A 12,216-nucleotide genomic window follows, 5' to 3' on the forward strand; every position below is an offset into this window, starting at 1 on the left:
AGGCCCATGGTGACTCTGGACAAGCTGCAGAGATCTACAGCTCAGGTGGGAGACTCTGTCCATAGGACAACTATTAGTCATGCACTGTACAAAGTTGGCCTTTATGGAAGAGTGGCAAGAAGAAAGGCATTCTTAACAGAAAGCATAAGAAGTCCCGTTTGCAGTTTGCCACAAGCCATGTGGGGACACAGCAAACATGTGGAAGAAGGTGCTCTGGTCAGATGAGACCAAAATGGAACTTTTTGGCGAAAATGCAAAACGCTATGTGTGGCAAAAAACTAACACTGCACATCACTCTGAACACACCATCCCCACTGTCAAATATGGTGGTGGCAGCATCATGCTCTGGGGGTGCTTCTCTTCAGCAGGGACAGGGAAGCTGGTCAGAGTTGATAGGAAGATGGATGGATGGAGCCAAATGCAGGGCAAACTTGGAAGAAAACCTCTTGGAAACTGCAAAAGACTTGAGACTGGGGCGGAGGTTCACCTTCCAGCAAGACAATGACCCTAAACATAAAGCTAGGGCAACAAAGGAATGGTTTAAAGCAAAACATATCTATGTGTTAGAATGGCCCAGTCAAAGTCCAGGTCTACATCTGATCAAGAATCTGTGGTGAGATCTGAAAACTGCTGTTCACAAACGCTGTCCATCTAATTTGACTGAGCTAGAGCTATTTTGCAAAGAAAAATGGGCACATCAGTCTCTAGATGTGCAAAGCTGGTAGACACATACCCTAAAAGACTGGCAGCTGTAATTGCAGCAAAAGGTGGTTCTACAAAGTATTGACTCAGGGGGCTGAATAATTACACACACCCCACTTTGCAGTTATTTATTTGTAAAAAATGTTTGGAATCATGTATGAGTATGGTTCCTCTTCTCATGTGTACACCACTTTGTATTGGTCTTTCACGTGGAATTCCAATAAAATTGATGCATGTTTGTGGCAGTAGTGTGACAAAATGTGGAAAACTTCAAGGGGGCCAAATACTTTTGCAACCCACTGTATTTTACCATGCGGCCAACATACAACGGTATGCCTCAAAACGTGATGGGCAATCAGCTGCTGACTAAGCTGCTGACTATAATGTGTGCAGTACCATAGAAATACTAGGACCCATGTGCAAATTTTACACTGGGCTTTCACAAACATTGTATGTACAATCATTGCATGATACAAATCACCAAAAACTGGCTTTTCAAAGACAGCCACAAAAGGAAGGAAGGAAGGAAGGAAGAGCAATATTAATAGCTTGTTAATAATTACCACTATTACTTATTAGCATCTCATTGACCATCCTTACTCAGCACAGTGCAGTCAAGTGACATCATGATTTCCTAATTCAACCGTGTGTATATCTTAACATCAACTTTTAATTTTGTGGTTTGTCTTAAAGGACGACTGTAGCGAGAGGTATTTGAAGGCTGCCATACTTATTTCCTTTTAAAGTGTAACTGTCAGGCATAAAATAAAAAATCAATTCTTGATCTTTTCAATCATCAATAAATTCATGATTATTTTATAGCCAGTACTTCTCTCAGTATCTTTCTTACAGAATTCTTAAATTTTATCTGGTAAACAAGTAATAAGGATGCTAACCAGGCACTCAAAGTTAAAAATCAATATTACTTTTCTTGTTGATAAATGATCATTCACCAGTTTGCCTGACTCTTATTTGGTACATCTGCTGCACAAAGGAAGTTGCAGGGTATGCTGGGTTGTCTTTTTTTGCTTCCTTATTTCCCCTCAAACTTAACTAATGCAGCCTGATGGCTGAAGCCTCGTCCCCTCCCATTTTCCCCTCCCATACCTCTGTTCCTCTTTGATTGGCCAATATTTCACATGCTGAGACAATGCACGTTCTATTGCAGAGCTGGGTGGGAACGCCTGAAGACTGGGAGAAGGGCAGGCAATGCATACACAATCAGGCAGAGAAGATTAAGGGAGTAAATTACATCAGGATTGGCAAGATAGATACAGTTAAAATGGAGAATCCTAAGAAGGGTTTTCTCCTATTATACAATAGAAAAATCATTAAAATCAAAACATGGACAGTGCAATACATATGTTATGTAAGTAGAGCAAGTATTTATCTACTTATTTTTTTTTTTTCTGAGATAGTATGGCTGACAGCTCCTCTTTAAGCAATACCAGTTGCCTGACTATCCTGCTGATCCTCTGCCTCTAACACTTTTAGCCATAGACCCTGAATAAGCATGCAGCAGATAAGGTGTTTCTGACATTATTGTCAGATCTGACCAGATTAGTTGCATGCTTGTTTCCAGTTTGATTCTGACACTACCACAGACAAATAGACCCGCAGGGAAACAATATGGCGGCCTTCATATACCTCTCCCTTAGAGAGAACCTTAACTGAGAGGGATATGGATGTTTCCTTTTAAACAATACCAGTTGCCTGGCAGCCCTGCTGACCTATGGCTGCAGCAGTGGCTGAATCACACACCTGAAACAAGCATGCAGCTAATCCAGTCTGACTTCAGTCAGAGCACCTGATCTGCATGCTTGTTGAGGGGCTGTGGCTAAAAGTATTAGAGACACAGGATCAGCAGGAGAGGCAGGCAACTGGTATTATTTGAAAAGGAAAAATCCATATCCTTCTCAGTTTAGCTTCCCTTTAAGCCCTTTAAATTTGCTTTGAAGTTCCACGTTAGGTGTGTCAGTCCAATACTCACATTTGCAGACAACTGGGATGTCAGTGTTGCCACCTTTTCTTGTGAAGCTACCAGCTCACGCCGCAGTTTTTGTATTTGCTACAAAAGAATATGTCAGAACAAACCACTGTGAGCACAACTGGTTGTTTTTCCAATAACCGATGAGCAATAGAAAATTAGGACACTAGTGAACATCTGTATGCAATATACATGTACAGACTTCCTGAAGGTCATAGATCACAAGAAATGGATGAAATGCTGCCTTTTGTGTAATGTGAGACATCTGCAGCTAAGATTCCTGTCTTAATGGCTAAATCATTTGGCCAGAAAAATATGATTTAAGGGCTCTGTGGGTGGGGCTGTTGTTTGGACTGCAATCCCCTGCTGTTTAGACTATAAAGGAGTAGGCATAGATTTGATGTTCTGGCAATATTGCAGCTCATTAAAAGGTCTGTGGTATAAGCACCGACCAGTTTCTCAGTTCCTAACTTTAAAAGTCAATAAGCCAAAATCAGTCAATCAAGTCACTTCTAAAATCCAACCCAGTTGGGAGTGAATCGTAAATAAAACCAAAATGTTTTGTTTTGGATGTTTAAATAAAAACCTTTGGTTGGAGTCTCACTTTATAACATTCCTGTACATATATTTTTCTGAGTTGAAGCAGAACTGTGAGCTGACTTAACTTTTCATTTAGGGCTCTATAAAAACCAGCCTACCATAAAATTACAATTCAATCCTCTGAAAATCCTGTAATCTCCAAAATTTTAATTAGTTTGGCAGCTGGTGCTACTTCCGACTCATGCTTAGTTACTCAGCATTCCTGACATATATCAGACGCCTTGAGTATTGCAGATGGCAGGGTGACATAGTCCTGTGAGATTAGGAATCCCATTGGAGTGGAAGAAATGATATGTCAGCTCAGAAGACGACTGCTAAACTATGGTAACAGCCCGAACAACAAGGGGCCCAAAGGATGGGCATCGAAAATAAGGTTGCCAGTGCCACATCTTTACATGATTTGTAATGTTTCTTAACTACTGTCTGTTTTTCCTGATTTGTCCCTCTGCTCTGCTTTAAAACACCAGTGTACTTGCACTAAAAATCTCTTAAAATGAAGCCCTTATCAATAATGCAGCATATTTTCATTGTTCATATAGCATTCAGTACAAATTATTACTCTGAGCTGATACATGCAGTAGTACATAAGCATATGTCTCATTAACTGTTTTTGAAATATGTGCTTTGAAATTGACACTAGTGCCTCCACTGTTGTACATTTGACCTCTACGTTCAGAAGCAATTATCATCCTGAAGTGGTTATAACATCTACAAAACACTGAGTATGGTATGCAGGATGTGTTACTCATCAGAGACTCATTTTAATCTATTTTATGAATGCATTAGAGTAAACACACTCATGCTTTATAGCCAAACTCAATACATCAAATTAAAGCAACCCTAACAGACCCTGATTTGAAAAAAAAGTTGTTATTGACATAGCTTTGAAAGGTCAGCAGCTGTAGAAACAGAAAAAGAAAGGGATAGGGCCAGGGGTGTAACTATAGGGGTGCAGCACCTGCGATCGCAGGGGACTGTGGGTGGGGCCCCCAACTACAAACCATCCCTCCTCCAATATAGGGGAAGATACTTCAGATCACGTGTGTTTATGGCTGCATTTGTTATGGGTGTGAAGATAATAATGGCCACACTTGTTTTATGACTCTTATGAGATGGGCCTCAAAGCTGTGAAAGGCACCAAGGGGAGGCAGGGGAAGGGGGGGGGGGGAGGGTAAACATAGGGGGCCCCCAAAGTTTCTCTGAGGGGCCTCATGAATTGTAGTTACGCCACTGGATAGGGCATCTATCTCAGAAAATGAATGTTCTGTCGTTTTAAGAAATGGTTGGTTAGTTATTTTATGCTCCACAATGAAAGATTACTCATTTTCAATCATCTGGATACTGGATGCTGATTTTAAAATAAAAATCATGTCTAAATTATGCTGTAAACACAATCTATGTAATGATGACCATTCTTTTTTTTACTGAAGACATGACTGGTTAACTTTAAACAATCTCTGTTTAGAAGCATTAATACGTTTTACAAATACATTTTGGTTTTCATAAATTAAATAAAAATATATATATATATTTATTTTTTTAATTTCTATACTTGCTGTGTTGGAAGTCAATGCACACACTTTAAAGAGCCACTGAAGCGAAAAAAAAAATTATGATATAATGAATTGGTTGCGTAGTACAGATAATTACTAGTACATAATTACTAGAACATTAGTAGCAAAGAAAATATTCTCATATTTTTATTTTCAGTTATATAGTTTTTTTTTATACATTGCATCATTCTATAATATTTGCAGTTTACACACTACTCAGCATTCTAAATGATTTTACAGAGCAGGCAAGCGAACTTCTGACCTGTCCTCTGCAGGAAAAAAAAAACAATACAGTGCCAGATACTTGAGACAATAGACTTCAGAAGACAAAGCTCTCTGCGACTTTGAAAGTTGTGGAGTTCAATGACTTTTTTGCACAGATAACAACCTCCAGAGTTTCTTAACTCTTCCTGTACTGGAAACAATATTAGACGTATGTCTCTGCTCCTAATGTTTTATTTCTTAGCTGTACTACACATACAAATCATTATATCATAATTTTTGTGTCTCTTTAAGGTAAGCTGGCTTACCATCTCCTCTTAGATTTTATTATAAAAGGGTATCTTCAGGTTCAGGCAAATTATAAATGTTTATCAATTTAATTATTTCTCTGACTGATGTATACATTTTGCTGTAGAACTGCCTTGAAATACTGATGTGGGGACATTTACAGTACAGCATAACTTTTGTTCAATCAAACCTGGAGTGCAGCTCCGAGTATGCAGAATTAGTTGGGGGTGGAGGGGTGAGAGGAATACCTGCTTGAGGTGCCCCATACTGGTAACGTTGTCTCATACCAGATGCAACCAAACCCTCTCTCCTGTCTATGGCTGAATTGTTACAGTTCCTGCTTGATTTGGTATTGCAGACATAGGTGTGAGTTACTTGCACCTTTTATTGGTTGACTGGCTGTCTGCAGACCAAAATAAAAGGCAGAGTGCTGATGGGAGTGAGCATGTGTTCCTCTTCTTGTGAGGAAACTTACTTCAGGTTTGTTACATAAGGCTCTAGATGCCATTGAGCCTTTTTTGGTCCTCTGTCTGTCCAATTACTCTTGCACCATTCAACCGGGGGATGGTGCAGGAATGATAGGACAGACCGAGGACCAGGAAGGCTCAATGGTATCTAGAGCCTTCCCTCTACATACGTATGTATCAAACATGGAGTAAGTTTCCTCCCTTCATTATTCCCTTAAAATATTGATACAGATAAATCCACACACACACAATATATATATATATATATATATATATATATATATATATATATATATATATATATATATATATATATATACTAAAAATATACAGATACATTAATTAGCTTACCCCTAAATTGGCCCTAGATTACAATGCATGCATGATACATGCATAGATTAGGCATATGACTATGGTAGGGATTAGATTGTGAGCCCCTCTGAGGGACAGTTAATAAATATCATAATATCTGTCTAGTTTTATATTTATTTACAAAAGGCTTTGAGGGTCTAGAATTACTATGACATTTTAAACAAACAAGAAACGGAAAATAAACAAGAATTATATGTGTAGTAGCAACAGTATCTGAAACCATAGTGCAGTCTTTTATTGTGATTTTCAATTTAAGGGGTTGAAGTTGATCTCTGAAGTTTGCACAGCAGCTGTTTCAGTGTCATGTACATCTGATATATATGAACATTTTCAGCTTTGTTTTGTTATCAGCAGTAATAAAACTAATATACTTATGCTAGGTACACATGATGAGTTTTTATTTTCTGGCAGATTGTCCGATCGAATATTTCCAACATGTCCGATCGAATTTTGATCATTTTCCAATCTATTTCCAATGATTTTCTGTTCAGATTTATGGGAAATAGATCGGAAGACGATAGGAAATCAGATCGGACACGTTGGGAATAATCGATCTGACAGTAAATCTGCCAGAAAATCTCATCATGTGTACCTAACATTAGGAAAGCCTCTGCTGCAATCCACTTGCAGTTCAACTGCTTCATTTACACACATGTAACACTGCTCTATTAACTTTTAATGCATTTTTTTTAAGCGGAAACAGGCTGATTCTAAGTAGACTTAGCACGACTGTATTTGTACCCATGTTTATCACATCATGTCATCATGTGTCAGTTCAGGTACACTTTAAATTCCACTTCTTTGACCTTCATAAATGTATTGATGTTCCTGCATGTGGAAATAGCTGTCCAAAGCAGGAAATAAAATATGAACAGTCCTGGGTATCATCTTTTACTGAGGTGGAATTGTGTCTATCTGTAAATATGCAAATATGCTGTAATGTCTTATTGTTTACAGTCCTGGAGCTGATAAAGTGATTACAACAAACAGTACTCCCCTTTGATGTTTGGAAATCTTTGCAATGGCTCATGATTACTGTACAATGGGTTGCAAAAGTATTCGGCCCCCTTGAAGTTTTCCACATTTTGTCACATTACTGCCACAAACATGCATCAATTTTATTGGAATTCCACGTAAAAGACCAATACAAAGTGGTGAACATGTGAGAAGTGGATCGAAAATCATACATCATTCCAAACATTTTTTACAAATAAATAACTGCAAAGTGGGGTGTGCGTAATTATTCGGCCCCCTGAGTCAATACTTTGTAGTACCACCTTTTGCTGCAATTACAGCTGCTAGTCTTTTAGGGTATGTCTCTACCAGCTTTGCACATCTAGAGGCTGAAATCCTTGCCCATTCTTCTTTGCAAAACAGCTCCAGCTGAGTCAGATTAGATGGACAGTGTTTGTGAACAGCAGTTTTCAGATCTTGCCACCGATTCTTGATTGGATTTAGATCTGGACTTTGACTGGGCCATTCTAACACATAGATATGTTTTGTTTTAAACCATTCCATTGTTGCCCTGGCTTTATGTTTAGGGTCATTGTCCTGCTGGAAGGTGAACCTCTGCCCCAGTTTCAAGTCTTTTGCAGTCTCCAAGAGGTTTTCTTCCAAATTTGCCCTGTATTTGGCTCCATCCATCTTCCCATCAACTCTGACCAGTTTCCCTTTTCCTGCTGAAGAGAAGCCCCCCCCCCCCCCCCCCGAGCATGATGCTGCCACCACCATATTTGACAGTGGGGATGGTGTGTTTAGAGTGATGTGCAGTGTTAGCTTTCTGCCACACATAGCGTTTTGCATTTTGGCCAAAAAGTTCCATTTTGGTCTCATCTGACCAGAGCACCTTCTTCCACGTGGTTGCTGTGTCCCCCACATGGCTAGTGGCAAACTGCAAATGGGACTTCTTATGCTTTCTGTTAACAATGCCTTTCTTCTTGCCACTCTTCCATAAAGGCCAACTTTGTACAGTGCATGACTAATAGTTGTCCTATGGACAGATTCCCCCACCTGAGCTGTAGATCTCTGCAGCTCGTCCAGAGTCACCATAGGCCTCTTGACTGCATTTCTGATCAGCGCTCTCCTTGTTCGGCCTGTGAGTTTAGGTGGATGGCCTTGTCTTGGTAGGTGTACAGTTGTGCCATACTCCTTCCATTTCTGAATGAACGCTTGAACAGTGCTCCGTGGGATGTTCAAGGCTTTGGAAATCTTTTTGTAGCCTAAGCCTGCTTTAAATTTCTCAATAACTTGATCCCTGACCTGTCTTGTGTGTTCTTTGGACTTCACGGTGTTGTTGCTCCCAATATTCTCTTAGACAACCTCTGAGGCCCTCACAGAGCAGCTGTATTTGTACTGACATTAGATTACACACAGGCGCACTCTATTTAGTCATTAGCACTCATCACGCAATGTCTATAGGCAACCGACTGCACTCAGATCAAAGGGGGCCGAAAAATTATGCACACACCACTTTGCAGTTATTTATTTGTAAAAAATATTTGAAATCATGTATGATTTTTGTTCCACTTCTCACGTGTACACCACTTTGTGTTGGTCTTTCACGTGGAATTCCAACAAAATTGATTCATGTTTGTGGCCTTTTCCTACGCAGCCCCTACTCTATGGAACTCACTTCCACAATCAGTACGAGAGGCTCCCTCTCTGGACAGCTTTAAAAAAAGGCTAAAAACTCACCTCTTTTCCCTAGCCTTTGAGACTGCATAATGCAGGGTCACAGCACTATGAGTCCCCAGGGAGAAAAGCGCTATATAAATATTATTGTTATTGTTATTGTTGTTTAAAACTTCAAGGGGGATGAATACTTTTGCAACCCACTGTATATAGCGTAATCCAACATCAATGTGTGAGTCTGAGAAAAATGATTGCTAAAATCTTTGCATAGTGCACAGCTGACCTGAAATAACAAAGGGTTTCTGCAGTAACAGGCAACATCAAGATGAAGAAATATATGTCACTGCTGACAGAAGTCTGTGACAGTTGTGACAAGCAGTTGCCATTTCATTTTTATTTAATCTTTTTTTTTCTTTTCCCTTTTCGCTGTAAGAGTCCATACATACATCAGTATTGCTGGCCAGTGTTTTGGGATTGTTTTATGTGTGGAAAATAATAAGCTAATTTTCAGGTACTATAGCAAAAAGGTGAACTTTCAGTTTTGGGGCGAATTTGATTCAAGTGTTCTACTTTAATGACAGGAAGGAGTCAACCAGTAAATATTTATTCCTTTGTTCTGAACACATACAACAGTGATGAAAGCGGTGAGTGCAAATGGAACCTGTGAAATTCTCTAGAAAGAGAGGATGATGGAAAAGGCTCAGGGAACGATTTGTCTAATATTACTGAATTGTTACATAACTTCCGCCAGCAGGATTGCTTTCACATGCTTTGAGGATATGAAATGTCACTCACAGAATGATTAGGAGATCGGAATCTGGCAATTACCAGACAGGTCATGTTGTTCTCCTACTAGAAAAGTAATAGAGTCACCAAGACAGGGATAAAATGTGGTCTTCTCAAAAACAGAAAATGGGAAAAAATCCTATTTCCTGGCTATCATAAAAGCTTTAGTAAGTGGGCAATAGGTGATTCTCTTTTTTTCTTATTGCTTCCCTGACTATCTACGTTATTCAGGTTTTTAAGATCATGAACCTGTGTGAGGAAGACCGAGTCAAATAAGTAATTTTATGACTTTGAATACTGCTATTATGACATCTAAATTTTGGCAGTTAAACCTAATGCCAGTGATTTCTTACCAGTAATGACATTTTAAGAAAAACATTTTACAAGCATATATTTACCCTTGTGTTTTGTATTTATTTACTTATTTAGCTGAGTATTTTTTACTTATTTTTTCCTTTTTTAATTTATATTATGTAATAATAGGTAGAAGTTCTTGACATTCTTAAAATACAATTCCAGCACAATGTCTCTGTTCTAAAAACTACTCTATACATATATTTTATAAATGTTAGGTTAAATGCTACATTAAAATGATGAAGAAAAACATAGGTAATTGTAACATGTAAAATATAGCCATACCTCTGAATGAGCTTTTTCTTCAGCCTACAAAAAAAAAAAGAAATACATATATAAGTGAAAAAAAAAACCGTATTGTTAAAACAGAAAAATAATTAAAGGGGAACTTCAGCCTAAACAAACATGCTGTCATTAAGGTAATATAATCTCTTACCCACCCTGTTTTAAAAGAACAGGCAAATGTTTGTGATTTCATAAGGCAGCCATCTTTTTCATGGGGGCAGCCATCTTTTTGGTTGAAAAGAGGTGACAGGGAGCATGAGGCACAGTTCCAACTGTCCTGTGTCCTAATCACCCCGCCTAGCTGTGCTAGGCTTCAAATCCCAAATTCTAAATTTAAAAAAACTAATTTGCGCCAAAACAGCAGAAGGAGAACAACAATATCAGAAATCCCATCATGCTTTGCACAGCATCAGGGGAAAAATGCCCAGGAAGTTTTCTTCTGTGCAGCTAAAAATGAGCCTTGGGTAAGGAAAACAAATTTCTGCTGCTGTGAAACTGTTAAAGAAACACCAAGCCTTTTCAGTGCTGCTGAGTAGATTTTTAGTCTGGAGGTTCACTTTAAGATTGCACATAATAAAAGGCTCAGAGTAACATATGTAAGAGATATCATTGACAGCAAGGGCCTTAATGTAGGGCACACTTCTGCTACAGTACAATTATCAAACAACAAAAATCCCCAACATCCCTGTATAATTTATCAACAAGAATATTGAATGTTTGCCTTAATCTTTGAAGTGATTCAACTGCATGGCATCTATTTGCATTTAGTGCTCCATTTTCCCTGGGGTAAAACTCAAACTGTTTTTTATGGTTATTGTAACACACACATCATGTTGTGATATGCTGTGACTTTTCATAGTACACCCACCCGTTAGCCCACCACTGGTTAATGAGAACGTGAATCCTGATTCATGAAACACATCGAGCTGAATTCTTATACAGTTGTGTTGTTTAATGCTGTAACATTTGTATTTAACTGAAAAGCAATGTCAAGGTACTTCCCAACTGCCAAGCTTAGGGACAATTTTTCCTGGTAATCTTTGCACCTGTTCTGATAAATATTTGTTATACAGAAGAGTCTTGGTTACCCGGCACTGACAAGGATCAGCTGATACCGGATGTGCTTTCTGGTTGCTTGAAACTCATTGTTAAAAATAGGCCTAGCAACTACAGTACTATACCCTAATATGGGGGTCCACGGCCCACTGCTGGTCCATGAGGCGTTTGCAGTTGGGCCACAGGTCTGTCCTCTTGACCCCCCCCCGGCCGCCGCTTCCTTATATTCCCTTCTCCTGCGTGCTATTTGAATTCACAGCACCGTGCCCCGCGGCTGCTGTGATGAGGCAGGAAGCAGGAAAGCGGTTCCCCTGGTAATGGCGATACACATCGCCGCAAAAGGAAGCCGCTGTCCTGCTTTCTGCCTCATCACAGCAGCCACGGGGCCCGCTGCTGTGAATCCAAATAGCACACAGGAGAAGGGAATATAAGGAAGCGGCTGCCAGCTAAGGTAACAGCAGTGGTGGCCGCAGATGGGGGCGGGGGGGTCAGCTACACTGGGGCACTACCTACCCATATTGGGCACTATACTAGCTATACTGGGCACTATGGGCACTATACTAGCTATACTGGGCACTATGAGCACTTTACAAGCCATACTGGGCACTATACTTGCTATACTGGGCACTATACTAGCTATACTGACTATACTACCCATACTGGGTGACTATACTAGCTATACTGGGCACTATACTAGCTATACTAAGGCACTATTCTACCCATACTGGGGCACTACACTAGCTACACTGGGGTAACTACACTAGCCATACTGGGGATACTAAACCCCCTATACTGGGGCAACTATGCTAGCTACGCCGCCGCACCCCCAGCCTCCAACCCCTCCATAACCCCCCCCCCTGGTAAACCGCCGCGCACGACACTGTCCACTATAACCCCCCCTCACCCGCGGGCC

The 12,216-nt window shown here is 39.8% G+C and overlaps 1 protein-coding gene across 11 annotated transcripts in view; it reads right to left on the bottom strand.

Annotated features, from left to right (window-relative positions):
* Window positions 1–12,216, bottom strand: part of NAV3 (neuron navigator 3) — an 805,693-nt gene that overhangs the window by 104,678 nt on the left and 688,799 nt on the right. For all 11 annotated transcript variants that reach the window (XM_068276636.1, XM_068276638.1, XM_068276633.1 and 8 more), the window contains 2 exons: window positions 10,248–10,271; window positions 2,693–2,770 (listed from right to left, as the gene is read on the bottom strand). In XM_068276636.1, the coding sequence (XP_068132737.1) occupies window positions 2,693–2,770; window positions 10,248–10,271 (102 nt within the window). The remainder of the gene's footprint in view (window positions 1–2,692; window positions 2,771–10,247; window positions 10,272–12,216) is intronic.

This window comes from Hyperolius riggenbachi, chromosome 3 (genome assembly GCF_040937935.1).
Source record: "Hyperolius riggenbachi isolate aHypRig1 chromosome 3, aHypRig1.pri, whole genome shotgun sequence".
Classification (NCBI taxonomy): domain Eukaryota; kingdom Metazoa; phylum Chordata; class Amphibia; order Anura; family Hyperoliidae; genus Hyperolius; species Hyperolius riggenbachi.